This window comes from Drosophila melanogaster, chromosome 3L (genome assembly GCF_000001215.4).
Source record: "Drosophila melanogaster chromosome 3L".
NCBI classification, from domain to species: domain Eukaryota; kingdom Metazoa; phylum Arthropoda; class Insecta; order Diptera; family Drosophilidae; genus Drosophila; species Drosophila melanogaster.
Window position 1 is genome coordinate 8,974,770 of NT_037436.4, and position 23,233 is coordinate 8,998,002.

The 23,233-nt window shown below is 45.4% G+C and overlaps 7 protein-coding genes across 16 annotated transcripts; 3 read left to right on the forward strand and 4 right to left on the reverse strand.

The window, feature by feature from the left end:
- Positions 1–276: 276 nt before the first annotated feature.
- Positions 277–2,632, forward strand: Srp68 (Signal recognition particle 68). Its single transcript, NM_140016.3, has 4 exons — positions 277–451; positions 556–905; positions 968–1,630; positions 1,689–2,632. The coding sequence occupies exons 1-4, from the start codon at positions 355–357 to the stop codon at positions 2,391–2,393; spliced, it is 1,815 nt and encodes a 604-aa protein (NP_648273.1). The 5' UTR covers positions 277–354; the 3' UTR covers positions 2,394–2,632.
- Positions 2,626–5,111, reverse strand: CG5644 (uncharacterized protein). Its single transcript, NM_140017.1, has 3 exons — positions 4,579–5,111; positions 3,581–3,870; positions 2,626–3,514 (listed from the first exon to the last, which is right to left on the reverse strand). Exons 1-3 carry the CDS (start codon positions 4,856–4,858, stop codon positions 2,705–2,707), a joined length of 1,380 nt encoding a protein of 459 aa, NP_648274.1. The 5' UTR covers positions 4,859–5,111; the 3' UTR covers positions 2,626–2,704.
- Positions 5,112–7,025: 1,914 nt separating this feature from the next.
- CG13314 (uncharacterized protein) lies at positions 7,026–8,443 on the forward strand. Of its 2 annotated transcripts, NM_001202144.1 has the most exons (2): positions 7,026–7,119; positions 7,945–8,443. In NM_001202144.1, exon 2 carries the CDS (start codon positions 7,954–7,956, stop codon positions 8,332–8,334), a length of 381 nt encoding a protein of 126 aa, NP_001189073.1. In that variant the 5' UTR covers positions 7,026–7,119; positions 7,945–7,953; the 3' UTR covers positions 8,335–8,443. The 2 variants fall into 2 exon arrangements, with proteins under 2 accessions (NP_001189073.1, NP_648275.1); NM_140018.2 differs by lacking the exon at positions 7,026–7,119 and having other exon boundaries at positions 7,655–8,443.
- Galk (Galactokinase) lies at positions 7,443–11,322 on the reverse strand. 4 transcript variants are annotated; one of them, NM_140019.4, is made up of 7 exons: positions 11,208–11,322; positions 10,650–10,898; positions 10,284–10,539; positions 10,044–10,217; positions 9,165–9,898; positions 8,763–8,967; positions 8,385–8,704 (listed from the first exon to the last, which is right to left on the reverse strand). In NM_140019.4, exons 3-7 carry the CDS (start codon positions 10,454–10,456, stop codon positions 8,518–8,520), a joined length of 1,473 nt encoding a protein of 490 aa, NP_648276.1. In that variant the 5' UTR covers positions 10,457–10,539; positions 10,650–10,898; positions 11,208–11,322; the 3' UTR covers positions 8,385–8,517. The 4 variants fall into 4 exon arrangements, with proteins under 4 accessions (NP_729438.1, NP_648276.1, NP_001189074.1 ...); NM_001202145.1 differs by lacking the exon at positions 11,208–11,322 and having other exon boundaries at positions 10,284–10,462; positions 10,515–10,539; positions 10,650–11,047; NM_168307.3 differs by lacking the exon at positions 10,650–10,898 and having other exon boundaries at positions 7,443–8,704; positions 10,284–10,462.
- A 618-nt stretch (positions 11,323–11,940) lies between these two features.
- Positions 11,941–14,366, forward strand: CG5068 (uncharacterized protein). 2 transcript variants are annotated; one of them, NM_001274680.1, is made up of 6 exons: positions 11,941–12,189; positions 12,258–12,456; positions 12,516–12,625; positions 12,963–13,274; positions 13,330–13,554; positions 13,617–14,366. In NM_001274680.1, exons 1-6 carry the CDS (start codon positions 12,116–12,118, stop codon positions 13,924–13,926), a joined length of 1,230 nt encoding a protein of 409 aa, NP_001261609.1. In that variant the 5' UTR covers positions 11,941–12,115; the 3' UTR covers positions 13,927–14,366. The 2 variants fall into 2 exon arrangements, with proteins under 2 accessions (NP_001261609.1, NP_648277.3); NM_140020.3 differs by having other exon boundaries at positions 13,617–14,113.
- CG5280 (uncharacterized protein) lies at positions 14,300–15,459 on the reverse strand. Its single transcript, NM_140021.2, has 3 exons — positions 15,160–15,459; positions 14,680–15,051; positions 14,300–14,613 (listed from the first exon to the last, which is right to left on the reverse strand). The coding sequence occupies exons 1-3, from the start codon at positions 15,362–15,364 to the stop codon at positions 14,438–14,440; spliced, it is 753 nt and encodes a 250-aa protein (NP_648278.1). The 5' UTR covers positions 15,365–15,459; the 3' UTR covers positions 14,300–14,437.
- An 88-nt stretch (positions 15,460–15,547) lies between these two features.
- On the reverse strand, positions 15,548–23,220 carry smg (smaug). 5 transcript variants are annotated; one of them, NM_168309.3, is made up of 5 exons: positions 22,810–23,220; positions 18,330–20,796; positions 17,684–18,272; positions 16,453–16,768; positions 15,548–16,388 (listed from the first exon to the last, which is right to left on the reverse strand). In NM_168309.3, the coding sequence occupies exons 2-4, from the start codon at positions 20,696–20,698 to the stop codon at positions 16,727–16,729; spliced, it is 3,000 nt and encodes a 999-aa protein (NP_729441.1). In that variant the 5' UTR covers positions 20,699–20,796; positions 22,810–23,220; the 3' UTR covers positions 15,548–16,388; positions 16,453–16,726. The 5 variants fall into 5 exon arrangements, with proteins under 5 accessions (NP_729441.1, NP_729442.1, NP_523987.1 ...); NM_168310.3 differs by lacking the exon at positions 22,810–23,220 and adding exons at positions 20,954–21,148; positions 21,713–21,802 and having other exon boundaries at positions 15,548–16,768; NM_079263.3 differs by lacking the exon at positions 22,810–23,220 and adding an exon at positions 22,085–22,477 and having other exon boundaries at positions 15,548–16,768.
- Positions 23,221–23,233: the final 13 nt, after the last annotated feature.

Below are 23,233 nucleotides of genomic sequence, written 5' to 3' on the forward strand. Positions count from 1 at the left end.
AGGGATGCGCCGTTGAAACTATCGATATCAATAAGTGGGCTTGAATTTCGTATAGCATGTTTATAATTATTTATTGTTTTGTGCAGTTATTTTTACATAACATAAGTTTTATAATGTTTCAGGGATTTTATTTAAAGTAAGCTTAGTGACAATCAAATAAAATTTATAACTTCTATCTCTCAATATAGGAACATGTAATTTCCGAACTGATAATATATCCTATAAATAAATATAAATATATATCGCACAAGAGCCGCTCTTAATAATATCGATTATTTAGTGTTTTTGACAATCCCATTGGAATTGCAATCACTAATTTTTACACGTCGTTGATTTGTGTCGACTGCTAAGAAAATGGTCGTGCAAGAAGATAATCCAAATACTGGGGACGTTCAGGAAAAGACGGAGACTGCTCCGGTGGCAGAGCCCTCCAAGATCTTCACGGTGGAGAGTAAGTGCCCCAATCGCCTACAGCCAACTGCCAGGTGGCCCAGACGCCCAACCATTTAACCTAAAATTTAATGCTAATGCCCTGAACTTTCACTCCTGCTGCAGTTCTGCACATGATTAAGGATGCCCAGCAACAACACGGCCTGCGCCACGGCGACTTCCAGAGGTACCGCGGATACTGCAGCCGCCGCATCCGTCGATTGAGGAAGGCCCTGAAGTACCCCCAGGGCGACAAGCGGCACTTCAAAAGACGCGACGTGACCATTGGCCAATTGACAGGCAAGAAGGCGGACGAGCGTTTCATCCACATCCCATTGATCTGCGCCGAGCGGGCCTGGGCGTATGCCATGCAGCTCAAGCAGGAGTCCAATACGGAGCCGCGAAAGCGTTTCCATCTGGTCAACAAGCTGCGCAGGGCCTGTTTCTATGCCCTCCAGCTCCAGGAGTTGTGTAATGTAAGCTGTAACTCACTGTTATGATTAATGTTTATTGAGCTTCATTTATAATTTTCTTGTAGACGGAGGCTTTCGATGCGCGCACTAAGCTAGAGTGCGAAGCCTATGTTGCCTGGATGCACGGAACCCTGCACTTTGAGCTGCAGCTATGGAAAACCGCTGGCGAGCACCTAAAGCGCGCCCAAGTGGTGTACGAAAACCTGGGCAAGGCTCTGCCCGAAGATGAACAAGAGCTTTACCGCGCTAAGGTTAATGAATTTACGCCCAATCTGCGCTACTGCGCCTACAACATCAGCGGTGGCGCCAGTGGCGGCAAGATCGACGAGATCCTGGAGCTGCGCGCTCAGGGAGTGCTTGAGAATCTTGACGTACTGGTCAGTCAGACAAAGACGGAGAGCAGCGAGGGCCTGCAGACGATCGACTGGCGCGGTCGCAAGGTCACCGTGCGTCCGGAGAAGGTGCGTTTGTTCCTGCTCAGTGCTCAGGAGTTGGACAAGTCGCTGGCCAAGACCACCAAGCAGGATGCCAAGATAGAATTGATTGAGCGTATTTTGATGGACTGCAAGGATGCCATCCAGGCCGTTCGCGACGAAATCAAACAGGATCCCAAGCTGCGTTCGTTAACCACCGGTCAGACCGTATCCGGCGTACAATATCTACTGGCATATTTAAGTTATATTCGCCATAGCCGTACACTGCAGCGTAATCTTTGCCTAGTGGAACAGGTAGGCTCGTAAACACAACGTTACTTGGTTATCTTATGCAAAAATATTTCCTCCCCAGGCTAAGCTCAACTTTTACGATCCCAACCTGCAGTCTCAACAAAATGTGGGTGACGGCAAACGCGTCCGACCCCAGGATTTGGCCCGTCTTTACGAGATCATCCTGCAGAACGTGACGGAAATGCAGCAGATAAACGGTTTGGAGGACGACGCCACGTACCAAAGCGAGGTGGAGAACCTGGCCATCACCTTCAAGGCCTTCCGCTGCTACTACATTGCGCTCACACTCATCGACATAAAGAAATGGAAAGAAGCCGTGGCGCTTTACGAACGCGCATCTAACTACGCCACCGAGGCGCTGAAAGGCAAGAGTAGCCCGGAGTTTCAGCTGCAGGAGGAACTCAAAAAGGTCGTGTCCGCCATTGACGGATGCAAGTTCTCCGCCCATGCATACAGTGTGCTGGAGGATGACAACAGCGAGGAGTCCGGAACCACCACCAAGTCGCAGAAGACCACAAAACCGCTGTATGAGCGTTTGTCACTATACAAGGAGGATCAGTCCCTGCACACCAAGGCGCCTAACGTGTTCAAGCTAACCCCTGACATGGAACCCATACCATGCAAACCGATTTTCTTTGACCTGGCTATGACCTACGTGGAGCTTCCCTCGCTGGAGGGCAAACTTGAATCGCCCGGCAAGAAAGGAGCCTCCATTACCGGCTTTGTCAAGGGATTCCTCGGATGGGGTGGGGGCGGAAACAAGTGAAGTGGATTCTAACCACTACAACGTATTCTTCTGGAATTCCACGCATCCATGTTACACTTATAAAGCCTTTAGATCCATGTCCACGCTGCGGTATGTCCGTTTTATAAGTTATTTGTTTGGGCTTTTACCCCCGCCAGATTTGTTTTTTCTACGAAACTTTTGTAAGTTGCATATTGAACAACTATTCGGTAATAAAGGAACCTTTTAGAGAGAACCTTTTTAGAGAGTTCTTCGAGGGCAAATATAGCGTCTATTTCTTACGAACATTAGAGTTAAAAGTTAAATCTATCACTACACTACTATGAATACTATTACAAGGTTTCCTTTTGCATCTGAAGATAGCCGAGCTCGTAGAATTCCATCACCAACTCCCGTATGCGCATATGGTACTCGGAAGTGAGCATCTGGGTGCACTTGATCTCCTTGCCCGTGAGATTCTGTTCACTCATCACGTCCAGGTTGGGTAGGTTATTCGGATCGAAGGTAACAGCTGGAAGGATCCACATGCCGATAGCCAGTCCATAATGCACCTGTCGAACATAATCCGAACTGAGGCGCTGCAAGGAGAATGCTTCACATAGCTCTTCTAGCCTTTCGGCAGCGGTTGTATCCTCCAGCTGGTGCCTTAGTTCCTCACTCAAAGCCTGCGAGTAGGCGGCCAGCAGGGTGTCCGTGTGCACATCCCTGAGTGGCCTTCTCGTGCTGGTGTAAATGAAGTGGAGAATGTCAAAAATAGGCGACGACTTGCGCATGGCCTGCAGGTCGAAGAAGATCACCTCCTCTGGCTCAGAGCGGAACATAATGTTGTTTACCCAAAGGTCACCATGGCAGATCACACTGTTTGGAGCCGCCGCAGTGGCATTAATCTCGTGCTTTAGATTTTCAAACAGATTGGTACGAAGTTCCTCGAGCAATCGAATGGGCGTGGTCAAGCAGTCGTCTGCATTGGCGTCGCCTAGACTTTCCAGAGCCTGCTGCACGGAGGTGTCTAGAATGGTGGCGTAAAAGTCCGTCGCCTCATCGCAGTAGACAATCTCTTGAAGATGATCAGCATGGAAGGCGAAGGAAGAGGATTCCAGCTCTTGAGCGGCCAGCGAGGCAGCATGGAGTTGTGCAAGTTTCTACAAATAGATGACACTCAATAACTATGGCTCAATGACTACAAGTAAATTCTTTCACTCACTTACCTTCATCACTAGAAGGCAGTCGCTCAGTTCCAAGCCCGCCAGACGATCCTTCATGCGAAAACCCATGGCTTTGAGGTCCTGAAGCACGATGATGGGTTCTCCACCTTCCGCATCCCGCCGATCTTGACTCTCCGCAATGTGGCATACCGGAAACAACTGATGACGACTGTGGGCAGCTAATAGGGGCGCCAAGTGCCGATAGGCGTTGATCTCGTTGCTGAAGGCCTCCTCGCATCGGTAGAGTTGCCGGCGCGAAAGGCTCGCAATTTGTCGCTTCACAATGACCGTGACTAAACAGAAAAAAAGTTTAATTATCAATTTAATATGATCTAAATATTGCATTCTCTATCGAAATTCAGTGTTAAATAAACAATGATTCATATCAAATCATAAAAGAGATGTGTTATCTGAGAATGATTTGTGAAAGAGGGGGTGGGTGAGGAAACGCCGAGCAAAACAAACTGTGAGAGCGGCTGGGGCAAACAGCTGACTTTTGTTTACGTCGCCAGCTAAAATTGTAATTTATGAATGAATTGTGCTGGCCTTGCGTGCGTGAGAGCAAAGTGGCGACTCTTATTCGCCGCCTCTCTCTCTCTCTCTCTATCGCGCGTGTGTGAGTGTGCGTGCTGACCTTTAGCAAATCTATATTACGTATATGCCTATGTGTATGGGTGCAATGCATTTAGAATGCGTGTAACAAGGTCAACCCACTCGACGCCGCCGCTCAGCGGGCAAACATTTCAGCTAATATCGTTGCAATTAAGGTTTGAACTGAATAATACTCTATTCATGGTACAAAATAAATATTATTGGTACAAGTACACATAATATTTCAACAACTCGATTAAACGAGATCTCAACGTTAACTAAATATTGCACAACAAAATTTCTCAAACAATGCGATCTAACAAAGAGTACTACCCTTAATGCAAGCCACATTGCAGGGTATTAAAGAGAAAATCAATGCAATGGACTTAAATGTTTTTGAACCACTTTACCGATTTCACTGCCAGCCAGCTCCGGATCCTGATCCTTTCCTGCCTGGGAGATGGTTACACGCTTCACCACGGACATATAGTTGTCGCCACTGCTACTGCCCGCGGAGCACGCGATGTGGGCAATGCTAAAGGACACCAGTTTGCTCTGGCTGAACAGCTGACGCAAGTGCTCAGCGTTCTCCTCGTATTGATTGGTACCATCGTAGCCACCGGCCGAACTCACGGTCAATGCCAAGCCGCCATGCGAAGGTCCTGCTGTTGGTGCCGCTGCCAAAGCCATTCTATCCACTTCACTTGGCTGTCCGACGAGGAATGGTTCGTGTTGGAGGGCTGCTGCCAAATCGTTTGCTAGAACTTGGTTTCTGCCGCTGCAGCATTTTCTTTCTAGCACTGACACAAATCCAAATTGAGTCCAGGTCAGTTTTTTTTTCCGTAATTATTATACAATTTCCGCTGGCCAAAGAATTGGTTATAGCACACCTATGCGAAACGTGTGCAAAATGGTGCAGCAAACCAACCGCCCGCCGAACTGCCAAACGTCGACTGGCAGTCCAAGTGCAATGGAAACTCACTAGAGAGCCCAAATAGCAGTGAGAATCGAAACGAGAACCCGCTGAGAAGGAGAATCAACAATTCTCTCAATTCTCTCGCACGTTGCTCGGTTCTAAATTTGAAAATGCATTTTGAAAGCCGGTAGGAGGTGGCAGGCGTGACTCTCCTCGTTCAGGGTCACCGCACTGCACTTTCACTCGACTCGGACTCGGACTCGGGTGCGTATACTTTATGCGCCGCCCCGCCAAAGCGGATGTTGCTCATACGCCGCGTCGGCCGAGAGTCGTTTGCATTGGCCCACCAATTCGTGCACTTGAAATTGCATTGGCCGTCCTTGGCAGGCACTGCGTGTGGGTCGAGGCAATGCGCATAAAAATTAAGCAAAGCACATAAGTATGTAATGAAAGGGGTTTACTTTTTGGATTAATCCACAGTACTGCACCTTAAAAAGAACAGTAGTCAAAATTAAGCTAGTCCTTAAGTCATTTAGATTTTGGATTTTAAAAATAAGACCTTTTTTTGAAACCATGATTATAAGAGATTGAGCACCAAACCCATCATAAATATGAATTCATAATTTCTACAAATATCCATCTAACACACAATCAGCAGTAGAGTTCCACCGAATTTTCGGTCACGTAGCTGAAGACAAAGCCTAATAAAGTTCAAAGACCAAGCTCATTAACTTTGGCCGCAGTCAACAATGCAGGGGCCAAGCAATTTGTTTATTTATTATATGCATCTACAAAGCCGCTAAATGGCCATTAATTAAATATCAAATCAGCCACGGCCAATAAACGAGAGACCACTCCCAGAGACGAGGCGAATTCGAAAACGAAAAATCCAAGCAGCCAAACAATGTAAATACCAATCCGCTGGCCAAGTTGGATACGCACCTGAGATCGGGAAAGTTCAAGGCTGCCATCCGGCAAGTGATTATGGCAATTTCAATCCAGTGCAGGCAACTCCGGGTAATGCTTCCGCCTATGGGCTGATCGGTTGAATAACCCCAGATTTATGTACGCCCGACACCCGTGGCAAATTAGGGTCAAACATGTGCAGCCACCACGGAGCTCGGCTCGAGTTTCAGACTCTACTGGCTCAGCATTAAATTCAGGGTCAATTGGCACTTTCAAAATCGCACAAAGCTCGGATTGAGTCGGACATGGATTCTGAGCAAACTTGTCAATCATTGTAATCGCACTACTACCTATACAGTGCACGAAATCGGGCATTAGTTGTGAAAATACATACATTTAATATGTGATTGGAAAATATACAAAATACTGTCAAAAATTTGTTATGTATACAATTTTAAATGGAATGATATTGTATTATATGAAAGTTATCCTTTTAAAAAGTTAAACATATAATATTTATTTCTGTGCTGCGATGAATAATCTTTGAATAATAATAAACCAATTGAGTTATCAATTGTTCAAACTATTGTTTTTGCGAGTATTTGTATATGGTGCACGTTGATATATATCTGTGCGACTTTTGCCATGCGTATAACGCTGCCGACTGGCAGTCCGACCTTTTTTGGGGGGCACTTTTATGGAGCATGAGAAACGGAGACAGATATCATTGCTTTTAATTGCCCAAGCTGAGCGCCTAGGCCTAGGTCAGTCTGTACCAGAATTGCAGTCCCCTCCGCTTCGCTCCACTCTACTCTACACTTCAATCCAATCCAATCCACTCCACTGCGACCATAATTAATTTAATAAAATGTAAAGCAGCAGCCTGGTCTGAAAAAAAAACTTGACTCATTCTCGGCGCTCAGAAGCGGCGCTTTGAGCGAGATTCGAAAATCGGTTGACTCACAGACTTGAGTTCAACTCGTTTTTGTGGCATTCAACGGCAAGCGAATAAAAGTTCGCCGTCTCGATATTCTATGATCAGTTTACAGTCTCAACTTCACCCAGGTGTTCCAGTTTCATTTGAAGTGCTTCTCTCGAGGATTAGCCGTTGAAATAAGTCCAGATCAAAGTGAGTGAGTGTCGTGTGTTTGTGCGAGTGGGTGCTTTTTGGAGAACCGAAATCCGATTCGGTTGTGTGGGATCGTAACCTTGACTTTGGCTGAATCAACGTATCAATTTGGACTTGGAATATGTAAATGCATTTAATGGCGCATAATAAAAATGCATGTACAGTGGCTGTGATCATTAAAAAGTAGAAAGGTTTAAAGAGTGTATAATCTAATAACGAATGTCACATTTTCAAGGATTATATCAGGGTTTCAGTTCGAAGTGAATATATCAAAGCCTAAAAAGGATGATCATGATTTAAATCAATTTCATTGCTAACGTATTCTTAATTAATACATTTGGTAAATGCATCTTCGATAATGTCATTATAACGTAAAATAAAAAATAATATTTTCACCAATCCTTATAGCAAATTACCCAATTGCAATTAAAATCTCAAAAGAGTTCTAGAGAGACCACTGTACTTATATCTCAAGCTACGATTGCTTTGTTGCGACCAAATTGGAGCACTCTACGCTTGACAAATAAAGCTCGCCATTTAGTTCGCGGCCAGTCCAATTCTTATCAATAAAAAAAAGCCAGTTCCAAGTTGCAAAAAAGTTCATGGATTAGCAACTGTAACAGTTTGAGCCAAGATCTCCGCGTTGCCCACTCCATTGGCCATATGCGATAATTGATTTTCCCGTACATAATTTATGACGCACGAAACTGACAGCCGACTTGTAGATTAAAAACTGCCACTGACCAGCGGCAATAAATCTGTCCGTATCGCTTTATTAGAACGTTGGACAATAATGCCAGCTCCTGCTCCTTTTCTCCCCTCCAGCAGCCAATCATGCCGACCGCCTGCCAAGTAACGCTGCTCGCTGGATGCCTGCTTCTGGCCATGAGTTCGGTTCGGGCCCAGTTCTTCTACCACCAGGCGCTGGGTCTGCCGGTTGCGCACGCTTACGAACCGGCCAATCCGTACCAGGGATATGCAACAGCCGATGCCCATCCCTCGGTGGTGCGAAATGCCCAGTGGGAGTCTGAGTTGCCGGCTGAGCTGTCGAAGAGTGCGCGGTTCTACAATGATCCCGTGATCGCTGCCAATCTGGCCAAGGAATCACTGCTCACGAAGAAGGAAATGGCAGTGGTACATCGTGAGGCGGAGAAAATACCGCGCGAACAGGTGTACAAGCTCTTCAAGAACGCCGGCTATCTGAGTAGCAGATAGAACTCACGATGCCAGATGAGTTCCGTTCCCCACGTGCCTTGTTGTATTTTAGCTTGTAAATTGTTAATATATTGTACATAGTACTCTACATATTAAATGTTTTTTCTATAAATGACCGTTTGATTATAGTGACTGATAGGATGATTTTGGTATAAAAGTTGGATTAAAATGCTACACAAGCGTTCACTGTATATACAACTCGGCTCCGTTTCCTGGTAGAGTGGCAAAGACCACTTCGCTAAAGTTGTTGGGCTGATGACGCTCCAGGAGATGTGTTGGCAATTGAGCATAGTAATCGCGCTTCAAAACCTTTATGTACTCATCAGCTGCTTCTATGGAATCGCACATGGCAACTATACAACCGCCCCAACTGAAAAAGAATAATGTTGATTAAATTCATAGAGTCACTAGGATATCGGTTTTCTTACCCAGCTCCAGTGACTCGGGCGCTAACGTTCTGCTGGTTCGATATGGCAATCAGGCGCTCTACATCAGGATGAGAGCATTCGTATAGCTCCCTTAAACTCTCGTGGGATTGCCGCATGAGCTCACCCAGCTGTTTTGCACCTTCCTTATTGGCTCCGCCGGCGAGTTCCTCACAAATTTTCCGGAATTTGGCCACGCGACCGGATTCTGTTAGGCGGAAACAATGTTATTAACTGATCTTGCAATTTAATATTATTTGCTAAGAGTTTAAATCTTTCGGACAACAAATGAATGTCAACGTATTATTAATTGACTGTAATTATTCATTTGGTGATCAATAAATTTAATGTACACGTAATGATTCAGATTAAATGTGAAATCCTGATTGTAAATGATTAACTTACCCTGAATAACATGCAGAGCACGTTGACGCAGCTTGAACTGCTCCATGTGCCGAGTGTTGGCGGATAGGAACTTGGTCTCCAGTTCCTGTTCGGTGACTCCCAACTCCTTGCAGATATCCGCTCGCGTGTAGTTGCTCTTCGTTAAGTTGTCCTTAATCAACTTCTCGAAAGTCTCATTATCCATTTGGCACGCCTCCTCTAGATCAATGAAGCGCACAATATCCTCCCAGTTGATCAAGCCCTTGCGCTTGGCCAGCCATCTAGTGGCCAATCGGCATTCCACCACTCGTTCATTGTAGTCCGACGAAGCAGCCTTGTTCTTTTGAGCCAGACTGTTGGCCACAACGAAGCACTTGCCCGCTGGCAAGGTCACCGGAGTGCCCTTGAGCTTGGGATGGAACTCGATGTGGTGGGCGCAGCCAACTCTGCCCAAATAGGCTATTGCCTGATCCATACCACCACTGTGCGTTCCAATGTACTGCTCACACATGGCCGAAATGGAAGCCAGCTCCCTGCGATCTAGTTTCTTGCCCTGGACGTGTGCGGTGGCCAACACAGCGGAGCTGACCATGGCACTCGAACTGGAGAGTCCTGCCGCCAAGGGCACATTACCGTCCACAGCAATGCGCATGCCAATGGGCTTCCACTGGCTGCCCAGACTCTCCTGTATTCCTTTGATGCCGCACAAGAAGTAGTTATACCAAGCGGGTCCACCACTCTTTGGAAGCTCGATTCTAAAATAGCAAAAAAATATTTGGACTTATCATTTCTAAATTCGTTTAGATACCGCCTTCAAGGTGACATTGTTATTATAACAAATTAAATGGAAAATTTTCTAGTGCTTAAGGTCGGTAATTATCATGTTTCTGATTCACCCACCTGAGCGTTTTGAGATCGGCATCGTAGCCCGTAAACTTCGCTTCCTCGAGATTTCTGAGTTGAAGCTGGCTATCACTAGGATTCTTGGCCACTGCAAGGAAAATGCTCTGGCTTACAGCCATGGGCAGCACCGAATAGCCGCAGTAGTCCACATGCTCGCCAATGATGTTGACCCTAGGAGAAGGAGGAGATATCATCGATAAGGGACTATAGATGTGCACCACGAGTGGAACTGCTCACCTTCCTGGCACTCGAACGATAAAGTCCGGATTCGCTCCGAATTGTTGTTTGAAAAATGCGGTCAATTGCTGCACGCGCCCGTAAACCTTGGATTCCGGCTGGAGCTTCTGTGGGGCCACGATTTCAATGCCGGCACCCAAATCCTGAGCAGTTCCGTTCCCGTTGGCAGTCATGTTCACCTGCAGGCGGGTGAAACTTTAATAATGCCCATTATTTTCGCAGTCGACGAACCGTAAACGTGTCGCAACTGGTTAATCTAAATTTATGGGCAAAAACAAATTTACATACGTAAACAAATAGCCGTGGCAAAGGGAAAAACAATTGCACCTGTGGTTGTGCAAAAATTAGCTTATCAACCCATCTCACCTTATCAATATGTCCAAATAGCTATTAGCACACAAAGTGATGTACTAACATTGCGGTTATCAGTTGGGGAAACGGCATCAAAGTCACTAAAACATTAGATTGACGCCAATTTGACCGCTTAATTGGGCAAAAAACAAGTACAAAAGTGCAATTTCTGCCGGTAAATGAAAAGGAAGGGTGTGCGGGAGCGAGAGGACTATAGCCAACAGCTGTTATTTAGGAGTTGCCAGGCTTGCAGAAGCATTAACCCTTGAAATGCGCAATGGATAAAGATTTTATTTTGAATATTTATCCGCGAAATTGATGTTTATGTCTAGTCCCAACTAATAGTAAATTATTTGGCAATAAAGTTCTTAGCTGGTAATTGTTTTTCAAAAGTACTACCGCTTAAACTTACTGCCGCATAATCTAAATAGACCATTAATGACAAACATGACATTTATCTTATCTCGAAACCATAAACTTAACCTGTATTGAGCTTACCTTTTGTTTACATACCAGAATAAACACAGATATAAAGGATTTTGTCAAGATTTTTACACTTTTGCCGATACATACCCAACAATGCCTTATCTTTCTCTGTTTGAGGTCAAATTAACTTGGTGCCGTCTTATCAGAGAGGAGTTCTAGTTTTCGGTGTGAGCACGTCGCGTTCCATCAAGCAACTGAGCAATCCGGCCCGTTCCGTTTCCGTTTTTGCTTAGTCCGGAATACTATGAACAATAAAGTGATACTTCCTTATCAGTAGCATTACTGAAATATAAATGCTCGGAGACCTTATAGAACACCAGTTTCCCAGCTAGCGATGTTGCACTGTGTGTATCAGTAGGAACTTGTTGAGAGCTTTGTTAGTTTATAACTAGCTGTCTTTACCGTTAAATGGGTCAAACATCTTCATAGCATATGAATTCTTTCTTGTTAGCATTCTAAAAAACTGGTTTCCAAATTTTGTCTGCTTTAAAAAGTGGTTTTGACATCCACTTTGCGAAAGGTTATTACCTTGCTTATTATTTTGCCATTAATGTGAAGTATTTACAAAGCTGATAAGGTACAAGTGTTTCGGGGAGCTCATCAATTTTTTCGTAGATAAACTTTTAAAATACTTAATTGATTAAAATGTACAAACATTAAAATATACAACTGTTGTTGTTTCAGTATGGTACGGATTTTCGTCTTTGATTGCAAAAGCCTAAAATATCCGTTTTGGAATTTGAAATGTTGACTGTTGCGGTTAGGCGTTGCCAGACAAGGGCATTGCCAAGTGCAGCTCTTGAACCAGCGCTGCCAGCTGGCGTCAGTTACGGTTTTCTCGATTACGGTCACACTGCAATACTTCTTCGTTGAATTGGAACTATTTTTTTGTTTTCGAAAACGGATAATTGCGAGCAACGACTGTGTGAATAACCACTTGCACCTGCACCGTAGGAGCACCACCTGTTGACCCCACAGCGAAGACAATCGGATCAATGTCGAGTTTACAGCGCACGATGTTGAAGGGCAAGCTGCCACCCACAATTCCTGGCGGGCGCATTGGCAGAGCGTAAGTGCAGGGTATTCTGCGACTGGAGTGGGGAGTACGCAATCTCTACCCAATTTGGCTAATTACAGGGACTCGTTCAAGAAGTCGCGCATTCGCGACTACAAGCCGGGCATGTGGAACGAATTCTTTGCGGAGAAGGAGGACGTCACGGTGGATGAGCAACGCACCTTCCGCATCTATCGCACCAAGCAACCGGAGAAGCCGGGTCCAGTTCTCCTTCTGCTCCACGGCGGTGGCTACTCTGCCCTCACCTGGGCGCACTTTTGTGTGAGTGAATGCGATATATTCTGTTAAATAGTCTTAACATGTACATATATCCATTTAAGTCTGAGGTGACCAGCATGATCCACTGCCAGTGCCTGTGCATCGATATGCGAGGTCATGGGGACAGCAAGGTGGACGACGAGGACGATCTCTCCGCTGATACGTTGGCTAAGTGAGTTGAATCCAAAAAAATATTGTTCTCAAAATATGTTTTAGAGATGGTTATGCAAATTTTTCTACTGCTTACATTAAAAACCAATATTTTTAAGATTTTGTCGAGTAAAACTTCTCGCATTAACTCTTAGCTTTATGAACGATTAGGCTAAACTTGCATAATCTCTTTATTTATAAAAATAGCGCACTGCACTTAAAGTAGGTCGATCTATTTGAACGATCACTCATTTGTAAATATTATTTAGTTTTTTATAGTTACTTTATTCACGGTTGAAGCTAAAAACCATAATAATCTAATCTATAATCTATAATAATGTTTAAAATATTCTAAACAGGGACATCGGTGACTTAATCCTGAAGCTCTATCCTGAAGAAGTGCCGCAGCTTTTTGTGGTTGGCCACTCGATGGGCGGCGCCATCGCCGTCCACTTTGCCCACATGGCTCTGGTGCCCAATTTGATTGGAATAACCGTCATCGATGTTGTGGAGGGCACAGCCATGGAGGCACTAGCCAGCATGCAGAGCTTTCTGCGCTCCCGTCCAAAGTATTTCCAGAGTATTCCGAATGCTATCGAGTGGTGCATCCGAAGCGGCCAAGTGCGCAATGTGGACAGCGCCAAAGTGTCCATGCCGGGACAGATAATAAAGTGAGTAGGATTGTCGTAAACGACAGAAAAGTAATAATAAATCAATCCCACGCAGTTGTACAACGAACAAACTGGCAACGAATGATCTGCCATTACCAGATGATGTATTGGAGGAGGCCCACCACAACAGTATGTTTCCCAATCCGTTTAGCATTTCGGAGGATGAAGAATCGTCACCGCCGGGCGATGACGCCGCCGATGGCTCCTCAGAAAGTGCCGCAGCTGGCGCGGATTTCAAGAAGCCCAACACGACCAAATCGACAACCGAAGCGGCCAAAAAGTACGTAGTCCAATTTATTTTATTTTAGTTAAAACACAAATTATTCATTGATTGCTTCTCAGTTACACCTGGCGCATTGATCTGTCCAAGTCGGAGAAGTACTGGGTGGGCTGGTTTTCGGGGCTGAGCGATAAGTTCCTTAACTTGCGCCTGCCCAAGCAACTACTCCTCGCCAGCATCGATGGACTGGACCGCACCCTGACTGTTGGCCAGATGCAGGGTCGCTTCCAGATGCAGGTCTTGGCCCGCTGCGGTCACGCCGTGCACGAGGACCGTCCACACGAGGTGGCTGAGGTGATTAGCGGCTACTTGATCCGGAATCGGTTTGCAGAAGCAGCCAGCGAATTTCGTTGCCACATGCCGTCGTGCTAAACACAACCACCCCCTGAATCCGAGGTTGAGCACAAACTGAGGTCACAAAAGTCTATTTTTGAATGGAGGTGCATTACTCTTTGAACTTACAGATGCGTGCATATATATATATATATACAAAATGTAGTGCGTAGGTCCAGATATATACAGCCGTATATTCTATATACACATAAACTAATAATCCAGTAATTTATTCGGTACTTTTAATTAAACCACTTGAATTTTCAACATTGTACTTTATACTCATTTTGCCAAAAATCTAAGGTCTAAAGTGCTTGCGTTTGGGCTTCTTGCATTGTTATAATGAGTGTGTATTAAATATGTGCCAGATCAAATGAAAATTTAACGAAATCCAAATTATACGAATGCGAATAAGTTGAATAAAGCTATTTATTAATCGAGTGTTACCATAAATTCCCATTAAATTCAAATGAATCTTGGAATTTATTTATTTGGTTTACTCGTCGTCTCAATCATGAAATCATGAAACTTTAAAAACAGGATAACACATTTAGTCCACGAAACGGAAGCCGCCATTGGACTTCATCTTCATCTTGGACTCCAGCGCCTGAATGCGACGCAGACGTTCGGCAATCTGATCTCGAATCTCTGGACGATACTTCTTACCCTGGCCCATGGACTCCATTTCCGTCAACCACTCAGCACGCTCGTTGATTTGGTCCAAAACTGTAGGAGCATGCCAACTCAATGTATAATTCCGCTTTATTCCGCTTAAGAAATATTCCAACTTACGCTCGTTTATGAGATCCTCCTCCGTCACCAGTTGCTCTTCGCGAGGACGACGTCGCGGCTTGATCGCCGGATCGGGCAAATGAGTGCCGGCCATGGTGAACTGCAGCTGCGACTTGGCCTTCTCTCCATGCATTCGGTTGTCGGCGGGCGGGCGGTAATAGCTCTGCTTGTAAGCTCCGCTCGCCTCGATCTGCCGCAGATTCTTACGCTTGGCATTGCGTGCCCGATCCAAAATGGCCAGTGTTTCCTTGTCCGGATCGTTGTTGGTATTGGGACGCGGCGGTTCGGGCAATGGCAATGGCTCCCCATTGCGCAGGCTCTCATCGATCTGCTTGCGTACCAACATCGACATCTTGGACTCCTTGACAAGCACTAACAAGGGAGGTTATAACGAAGCGGAAAATGTACACGATTATCTTTATGGATGGTCCTCTTATCCTCTTATTCCTTAGATATTTGGCATGCCCAAAACGCACTTACATCGGATCAGATCAGCTGTCTCCTTGCTATATTGCACCTTGGCCGAGTGGAAGGCTCCAGCACCGCCAGGAGGAATGCGTTCACTGGGCCACATGGGCAGCTTCTGCGAACCGGGCTGTCCGCCATCCGCATCCGGTTCGTGGTGGGCCATCAGACCACCGGGCAATGCCTTGATCTGCACGTTGTTGAAGCGATGTCGGCTCATTCTGTAAAGCTAATAATTTTTGCTCCGGAAAAGTAAGGCTTGTATATACTATAGAAAATCGCTTCGATAATTTCGTTTGGTGTGTTTGAAGGCTAGCCTCGGTATGAAGTTGTTTTTCGCCGGACAACAAAAGTGGAGACGCATGGCAACCTGGGTTGTTAGGTAAACAGCATGGGTATTTTTAAATCTCGAAATAATTTATTGAAAATAAATATATGTAGGTATTGTATGTGTGTATATGTGTGGGTAGGTACACGCTTGGTTTATGCTCGCATTATGATAATTTTGCGAACATTTAACTGACTTATGCACATTCGTCTACGAGTAGTTGCACTTTTACAATAAACCATTTAGTTTGTGGATCGTTTTGAACTCGCTAAAGTTTGACAATTAGGTTTCGATTATCTTTGTATCCCAACTGGCCGTACAATAGGTTTTTATTATTAAATAAAAGCATCTGCGATTTACAGTGTTGCGGTTGTTGTAAACAAACAAATCTTGGAAATATCGACGAGAAATTAGAAAACAAAAACATTTCCAACCAAGATTTTTACACATGCATTTGTTCGTTTTTATACATTTACAATTAGACTACACGTTTTTACGCTCTTAAGGTAAATATTTTTTGGCTGCCTTCTTTTTTCCAGCTTGGCCCATCGTCGTTTTTTGTTTGAACCTAAGCTTAGCGACATACATTTGTATATATAAATATATATAATTTTTAAAAAAACAACTAAAACATAACATATCGAGTGATTGGCTTGCCATTTACATTATAAACAATTGACTAAAGCAAACATAATAGTAATAGTAGAGATAATCTAATCAATGACAATGGTGATCATGATCGGTATGCAATACATGGATTTGGCTTACGCTTAAATATGCAAAATACAATATGTGGTTCCGATTCTCAAACACAAACAGTGAAACATTGAAACTCTTTTCTGTTAAAGTTTAGTCTAGTGGTAGTTTCCGCCGTTGCGATTTCCTCTGGTGCAGTTACGGTTCAGCAAATATGTTCCTTTTAATTTAAAATAAATTATGTGTACGTGTATATATAAACATATTCATTATGTGACTACTACTTCATTCAGCAAGCCTAGTTTTGATTCGCGCAAACAATTATCAGCTCTCGTTTCTCAATTCTCACTTTTCAATTCCCTCTCCATCCAGCTTTCTTCCTTCTAGTTTTTATAGTTGCGAAAAGTAATCTTAGTCAGTCTCATGGTCACGATGCAGAGTTCATTTTATAATTTTTTACTAGATAAACCATTTTTCGTCGTCGTTCAGATCGGGGTATTTCTTTCATTTGGCGACGTTGTTGATAGTGAATGAAATAGTTGATGTTGTGATTGGGGTTTAGAATAGCGTAAAATGTTGATCAAATTTGGCCAAATTTTCCTAGGTAGAGAGAAGTTACTGTATTCTGTTGTTGCGATCTGTGTGTGTGTGTGTTGTGGGGCTTGGCTTGTTAGTTTAACTACATAAATGGCGACAACATTTACGAAACCTATACATTAATAACATTGACAGTAAGATGCCACGCCCCCGCTGACAACCGACATGGGATTACCGTCGGGGAGTGCAGCATGGGCTCCACAAGTTCATCGGCCAGCCGTTGGTCCTGCGAGCCCGAGTCAATTGATCATATCTTTGGGGGCGCCTTGGCATACAGTTAATAAACTTAACATTAAAACAAACTATCGTCTTACTAACTAAAAACGATTACAGAACGGGATGTGAAAGGAGACGCAGGGTGGACAACTTGACGCGACACAAAAATAGACACGAATCTTAAATATCTAAATATAAAAACATTTATGTTCGTTATGAAATCAAACATCAAACACGGCTCAAAGCTAAATGAACACAAAAACAGCTGGCAGCCTCAAATCTAACGCCATTACATGATGATTTCAAAACCCAGATAGCCCTGAATCTTGCTCAGTTCATTGCCTGTTCAGTCATTTGGCGACACAACGTCTCCAGCTGTTCTAGGCTCTTAAAGTCGTTCATCTTGTACTCGGTGACGTGGGGCGACATGCCCAGGCTGCCCAACGGTGACTGGGACAGGCAATGGTCTACGCCATGATTGTTGTTCTTGCTGCTTTGGTGACAGATATTGTGGACACAGGCACCACCACCACCATTGGAGCACAGACAGCTGCCACTGCCCACGGCGGCAGCAGCTGCTGCCAAAAGTTGCAACTGTTGCTGGTTAATCAAATTGTTGTTCAGCATGCTGTTGTTATTATTGTTGTTGATCAGGATCTGGGGCTGATCGTGCTGGTCCTGATTCTGGTTTGGATTACTAACCATCACAACAGCGGCCATGGTCTTCTTTGGTTGTTGCTCCGCACTGGACACTCCTCCGCTAAGTTTTCTCTGCTGCTGCTGCTGCTGCGACTGCTGATTGCGTTCCAATACCAGGTTGTCGTTAGATCCGTTGTTGGTGAGCACTCCCTGACCGGGCTTAAAGATCAATTGCTGCGGTTGCTGCGGACCTCCGGCCACCAGAATAAGATTATTCAGCGACCGGCGATGCGATTGTGGTGGCGTCTGCTGAGGCAGCGCTGGAAAGTGGTTGTGTTGCTGCAACATCTGTTGCATCTGCTGGGGATGATGATGCGACTTACTAGACGGCGGCGGTGGTGGCTGCTGCTGAGGATTACCCATGAAGCTTGGGTACGAGGAGCTCTTGTACTGCGGCTGATGGGATGGACCGCCGCCATAGCCGTTGTAGTCAAACTGTGGCAGAGGCGGCGGAGCCTGCTGCGAATGATGGGGCAGCGGGTGTGGCAGGCAATTTAGCGAAAAGTTTAGCATGTCGTTGGAGTTTTTGCGGTTGTTAATCCTATCGTTGCTGCCATTTTTAGTATCGCATTTGCGAGTCTTACCATTCCATCTAAAATAACAGCTCATTTTTAAAATGCATTACTTTTTATCTTATTGAAAACCTTACCTTGGCTTGTTAATGTTCCCATTGTTTGGCCCGACGCCGGCTGGCTTGACGTGATGCATTTTGGGAACCATGGAGATCTTCATTTTGGACAACTTAAACTTCAGGTCCTTGAGTTGACTGGCGTGATTCATAAATGCCTCGTTGTGGATAGAGCGGTCTAGAATCCACATAAGCACACCCAAAGTCTCGTCGTCTTGGACAGCATACGGATCCTGCTGCAACGTATTGGTCACAATGTCAATGACCTTAAGAAAACGCAGACCAATGTTTTCCTCCGGTGGTCCTGGAGACTCCAGTGGCTTCATTGGTGTCAGCACAATATTTGTTAGCTCCTCAACCGCCGTGCTCAGCTCCATTTGACCCGATAGCAGTTCTTGTTCTACCCGGTTAAGAATATTGGCCCGTTCCTTCAGCTTATCAATGCAAAGGGCAAGCTTGTGGGAGGCGCCCTTGGTGACGCCAACACTCTGCAGAAAGTCCTCGGTGATCAAGAGCATTTCCTCGTACGTCATGTTCTTGAACAGCTCGATGTACTTGTGCAGACGCAAGGATTTTAGCCAGAGTCCGATTCCCGACATGCCCACGTTGCGCGTGTGGAACTTAATATAATTGGGCTTGAATTCATCCAGACGAGTATCGGAACCGCTGTTCATCAAGGCGCCGCGCTGATGCTCAATCGATAAGGAAAAACTACGGGGCTTGTTGGCAAACTGTGCCAGATTCTCCGTTGAATTGGAGCAGTTGTCATTGACCGTGATCACCGATGAGTTAGACGAGCTGGAACAGCTAGAGATCGTTTGCGTGGTGAGGCTGTTAGAGCGCCGCGTCTTCAGGGCTGCAATCTTGCTGTCCAGGCTCCACCGGTTGATCTCTCCAAACTGATCGCCCACGTTTCCCATAAGGATCGAGGCATAGGGAGGAGGCTGAAGCAATTGCTGCTGAAGATTCGGCGGAGGTTGCGATCGATCCTCAACAGGATTTCCACCGTTACGTCCACAAAGGCTACTGCTGGCCAGACTACAGGCCTCACCCATGTCCGCCGTCACCGGGTCAAAATCGAGAATCTCCGTGCCATTCTTGCTAAATGACGTGTCATGATCGTCGCCACCAGCGATTCCCAACATAGAGCCTGCACCAGCGACCACACCGTTGACCAGGGAAGAGCTGCCCTCCAGCGACAGGCCGAGACTGTTCTGACTAGAAGCTAATTCGTTCAGGGTAATACCATTAAGATTATCACAGAGTGGATTGATCGACCCGCTGGAGCTGCCGCCTCCATTGCCACGCCAATCACCGGCCAATTTGTTTTGCAATTGCTTGCTGGGCGGGGCGATCGTTTGCCAGTCGTTGGTGCGTGAGGAACGGCTGCCGCTTGCGGGGCACAACGAGGATGAGGCCACCGACGAACAGGATGCTGTCGAAGAGCTGGTCGCCGAAGAGGAACAGCTACCACTGCCTGTTGAGCTACCACCAGCGACCAGTTGCGGCGAGGGCTGCAGGAAGTAACTGCGATTTGTCAGGCCCGCCGCAGCCGCTTGGATATGATCCTCCAAGTGACGCAGCCAAATGTTGAGCGAACGTCTGTCCTCGCTGGTGATAGCTGGATGGATGAGTAGGTACGAGAAGATCTGCTGCACCAACTCCGTGGGCACAATTTGCTGCATGGTGTCCTTGACGGCAACTGGTATAAGGGTCAGGTAGATAAGCTTGGCCTCCTCATTGCCCGGCTTCAGCAGAGGCAGCATGTTCAGTACTTCATGCAGAATGTCCTCCTTGCGGGCATACAGCTTCCGCTCGTCACACTGCGCCGATGTGGTGATCTGGAAGTCACTGCCGTAGCATGGCATCGAGTCCTTGTCGGACGACGAGGAGGACATGGCGTCGAGCAGGTCACATGGCTGGAACGTCTTGTAGGCGTTGAGTAGATTCTGCAGGTACACCGGATTGTTGGCATTGATGTCAATAACCACGCTGCTCAGATTGGTCTGGGAGGTGCCCAGGTTCTGGGTCAGGTTGCTGTCGATAGAATACTGTAGAAACTTGAGGCTCGGGTAGCGCAGCCGCTTGAGCAGCGCGTACATCACGACGGTTCGCTCGCAGTCGTTCCACTTCTCGAAGAGATTTGTCACTGTGGTCACCTGCTCGCAAAACAGCGCATTGGACGGCTGGCTCTGGCTGGGATTGGCGTTAGAATTGGGATTGCCATTGGCGTATGTCGCCGTCGTCGTGGCCGTTGATGTGGCCTCCTTGTGGGCTGCAGTAGGCGTTGATGTGGTTGGCTGCATCTCGTTGGATGCACTGTTAGAGTTATTGGTTTGGCCGCTGATGCCGGAGGTCATCGCGTTGTCAGTTCCAGTTGCGTACTTCATCTCGTTGTTAGTTGCTTCTTGTTTTTTGGGGATAGTTCTTACTATAGTTTATGGTATTGTATTTGTTACGGCTTCTTTGTGGTTATTTGGTTGCGTTGCTGCAAGTAAAGATAACGGGGTAGGATTAATAATTGAACTATTATGTAAAGCTAAACTTTGTGACTGTGGTAATACAATTTTTTTTATGCTCAATGAGCTGTATCATTCGCTTAAAGCCTAGTTTAGCCCAATCTAATCACTTCCATAGAAAAATACCACAATTCCGAACCACGTGATCCAATCAATAGCTTCTCCCTTATTCCATGGATTTGTCGCCATTGCTCCACTCGGGATTAGAGTGCCGTGCAGCGATAATAAAATAAACTTTAAGCCGCAAATAACGTTCGAATTTAATCAAATCAGTTTTCGCTAATTTGTTAAATTTACAAGCGCAATAGCAACAACAATTATCTGTAATTGACGAATGGAAATTAGCATTTGCTTGGTCGGCTGGCTTATCAGGAAAGCAAATAAACAAGCAACAAATATATAACACCTTCGATTCGCTTTGATGGCGCAAATGACGAGGGACGATAAATCAATAAAATAACAAACATTTCAAATACGAAATCGCTGATTTCGACTTGGCGGCGTTCGGATTTTGATTTCCGGGCGGGAAAGTAGAGCGGGGGCGAGAAGTTTGGTTAGGTTGTATTTTTTTTGCACAGTTTCGCGCTTTTCATTTAGTTTCGTTTGTGCCCATTTCGAATCTTGTTTCTTCTGCCGCCGTTGCTGTTGTTGTTATTATTGCTTTTACTCTGACGACTTTCTTCGATTTTTGTTGCCGTGTTTTCACAGTAAGCACACAAAACATTGAACAAATCAACGCATGGGAGTCAAAAAATTTGAAAATTAAAGTATCTATTTTTTAATGTAAAATGTAGTTTTAAGAGAAATTGCTGCATTTTATTTTTTTATCCTGGTTTACGACATCGAGTGTTGACTGTAATCTAAGCCAGAGACAGTGTAACTGACTGTGTATTGGTACCCCAACTTAAGTTAGTGTGTGTGAGCAAGCAGTAAAACATAACGGGCCCCAATTACTGCATTTAAAGCACATTCACTGCTATGGAATTTACCGATGTTAACTTCTTTGCTATTTAACGTAACGTTTTATATGAAATTTCACATTTCCCTGCGAGACTGGGAGCGCAAAAGAGTCGTTTGGGGCGACTCGATCTAACGGTACTTGTGCATGTCGATCTTTGAGGTTATGCGTCACTGCAATTGCTGTTGTTTTCTAACCGGCTTGCAAATAAAAAAATTACCGAAGTTCAACAAAAGTTCAAAGTTCAAAGATTGCAAGCACGCACACACACGCAAACGTAAAGGATACTGCAAACTCACACGCTCTTATATATTATCGTATTTTGGCTGCCCTTTCAGCAGTCGCGATCACAGGCGCTTGGCATATTCCGAACGCTTTTATTTACATATGTACGTTGCGAATAAATTTGATTATATCTGCAAAACTGCAGATCCAACCACACAGAACAGAAGAATTGGTTTAGCACAGCGAAGCTCAGCTGAAGACGAGAAGCTGCAGTGGGGAGCACCGCGGAGGAGGAGCGGCTGATGGCGAATGATTTGGCGCTGGCGTCAGCGATTTAGAAAGAAAATGGTGGAGCTGCAGAAGCAGCGCAGCGGCAGGCAGAGCGAAACGGGCGAAAAGGAGCGCGCGCCTTTTTTTTCTGACAGGATTGATGCTGATGCTGATGCTGCTACTGCTGTCAAGAAAATGGGGAGAGCACTCACTTACACGCACACACAGACGGAGACCTTGCTGCGCTCGTCGGCAGTGGTATGTGTGCGAGTGAGAGTGACACACTGAGCAATGCACGGGCAAAATTGCGGTAAATTACATGCATTACATTTAAGGGAGAGGGGTGGGGCTCCTGCGGGGTAAGCGGGTTTTGTTGTTTTCACCACACAGAGCAGCAGCGCACAGTACACAGAACACACAAGATTGGCCCCCAAAATCACGCCCCACCCACCTAGCCACGGTCGGCCAGACAACAAAAATATATAGCTACAGTGCGCTTGTGCCAAAATTCGTTCTATTTTTCAATTACCTTTTCGCCTTCTATTCGCCTGCTGCAAACCTTGAAATTATTTTCTGTTGCAATTCACAGTTTTGATTCGATCAGCACGAGAAACGAGCATATTTCGCTAATTTGATATGCTATCGGATCGCGTATTTATTAATTTATAATTTTCACCTTTGCTCGCGCGCGCGTTTGTGTGAGTGCGTATGTGTGTACTTTTTATTAGCACTTTTGGGCTTTAGCGTTGTTGTTTTTGCTAAACCATTACTTTTTTTTAGACACACAATTCATGGCGCTTACGCTCACAAACGCCCGATTACTGAGTACTGCGCACGGTTGCTGTTGCACTTGGTCGGATGCATGTTTCGCCAGCTAATCCATTTTTTCAGCAATTAATTAATTATTTATTCACGCGAACGCAGCGTTGCTAGTGCTGGAACAAAAATCGATG

Coding starts and splice junctions, on each gene's coding strand:
- Srp68 (NM_140016.3), top strand. CDS start 355: ATGGTCGTGCAAGAAGATAATCCAAATACTGGGGACGTTCAGGAAAAG. Junction 452..555: donor CAAGATCTTCACGGTGGAGA/GTAAGTGCCCCA, acceptor CTCCTGCTGCAG/TTCTGCACATGATTAAGGAT. Junction 1,631..1,688: donor ATCTTTGCCTAGTGGAACAG/GTAGGCTCGTAA, acceptor TTTCCTCCCCAG/GCTAAGCTCAACTTTTACGA.
- CG5644 (NM_140017.1), bottom strand. CDS start 4,858: ATGGCTTTGGCAGCGGCACCAACAGCAGGACCTTCGCATGGCGGCTTG. Junction 3,871..4,578: donor GCTGGCTGGCAGTGAAATCG/GTAAAGTGGTTC, acceptor TTTTCTGTTTAG/TCACGGTCATTGTGAAGCGA. Junction 3,515..3,580: donor ACTGCCTTCTAGTGATGAAG/GTAAGTGAGTGA, acceptor ATCTATTTGTAG/AAACTTGCACAACTCCATGC.
- CG13314 (NM_001202144.1), top strand. CDS start 7,954: ATGCCGACCGCCTGCCAAGTAACGCTGCTCGCTGGATGCCTGCTTCTG.
- Galk (NM_168307.3), bottom strand. CDS start 10,456: ATGACTGCCAACGGGAACGGAACTGCTCAGGATTTGGGTGCCGGCATT. Junction 10,218..10,283: donor ATCGTTCGAGTGCCAGGAAG/GTGAGCAGTTCC, acceptor TCCTTCTCCTAG/GGTCAACATCATTGGCGAGC. Junction 8,705..8,762: donor GCCCGAGTCACTGGAGCTGG/GTAAGAAAACCG, acceptor ATTCTTTTTCAG/TTGGGGCGGTTGTATAGTTG.
- CG5068 (NM_001274680.1), top strand. CDS start 12,116: ATGTCGAGTTTACAGCGCACGATGTTGAAGGGCAAGCTGCCACCCACA. Junction 12,457..12,515: donor TCACCTGGGCGCACTTTTGT/GTGAGTGAATGC, acceptor TATCCATTTAAG/TCTGAGGTGACCAGCATGAT. Junction 12,626..12,962: donor TCCGCTGATACGTTGGCTAA/GTGAGTTGAATC, acceptor TATTCTAAACAG/GGACATCGGTGACTTAATCC.
- CG5280 (NM_140021.2), bottom strand. CDS start 15,364: ATGAGCCGACATCGCTTCAACAACGTGCAGATCAAGGCATTGCCCGGT. Junction 15,052..15,159: donor GACAGCTGATCTGATCCGAT/GTAAGTGCGTTT, acceptor CTCCCTTGTTAG/TGCTTGTCAAGGAGTCCAAG. Junction 14,614..14,679: donor GGAGGATCTCATAAACGAGC/GTAAGTTGGAAT, acceptor ATGCTCCTACAG/TTTTGGACCAAATCAACGAG.
- smg (NM_001144452.2), bottom strand. CDS start 20,698: ATGAAGTACGCAACTGGAACTGACAACGCGATGACCTCCGGCATCAGC. Junction 18,273..18,329: donor GGGAACATTAACAAGCCAAG/GTAAGGTTTTCA, acceptor CTGTTATTTTAG/ATGGAATGGTAAGACTCGCA.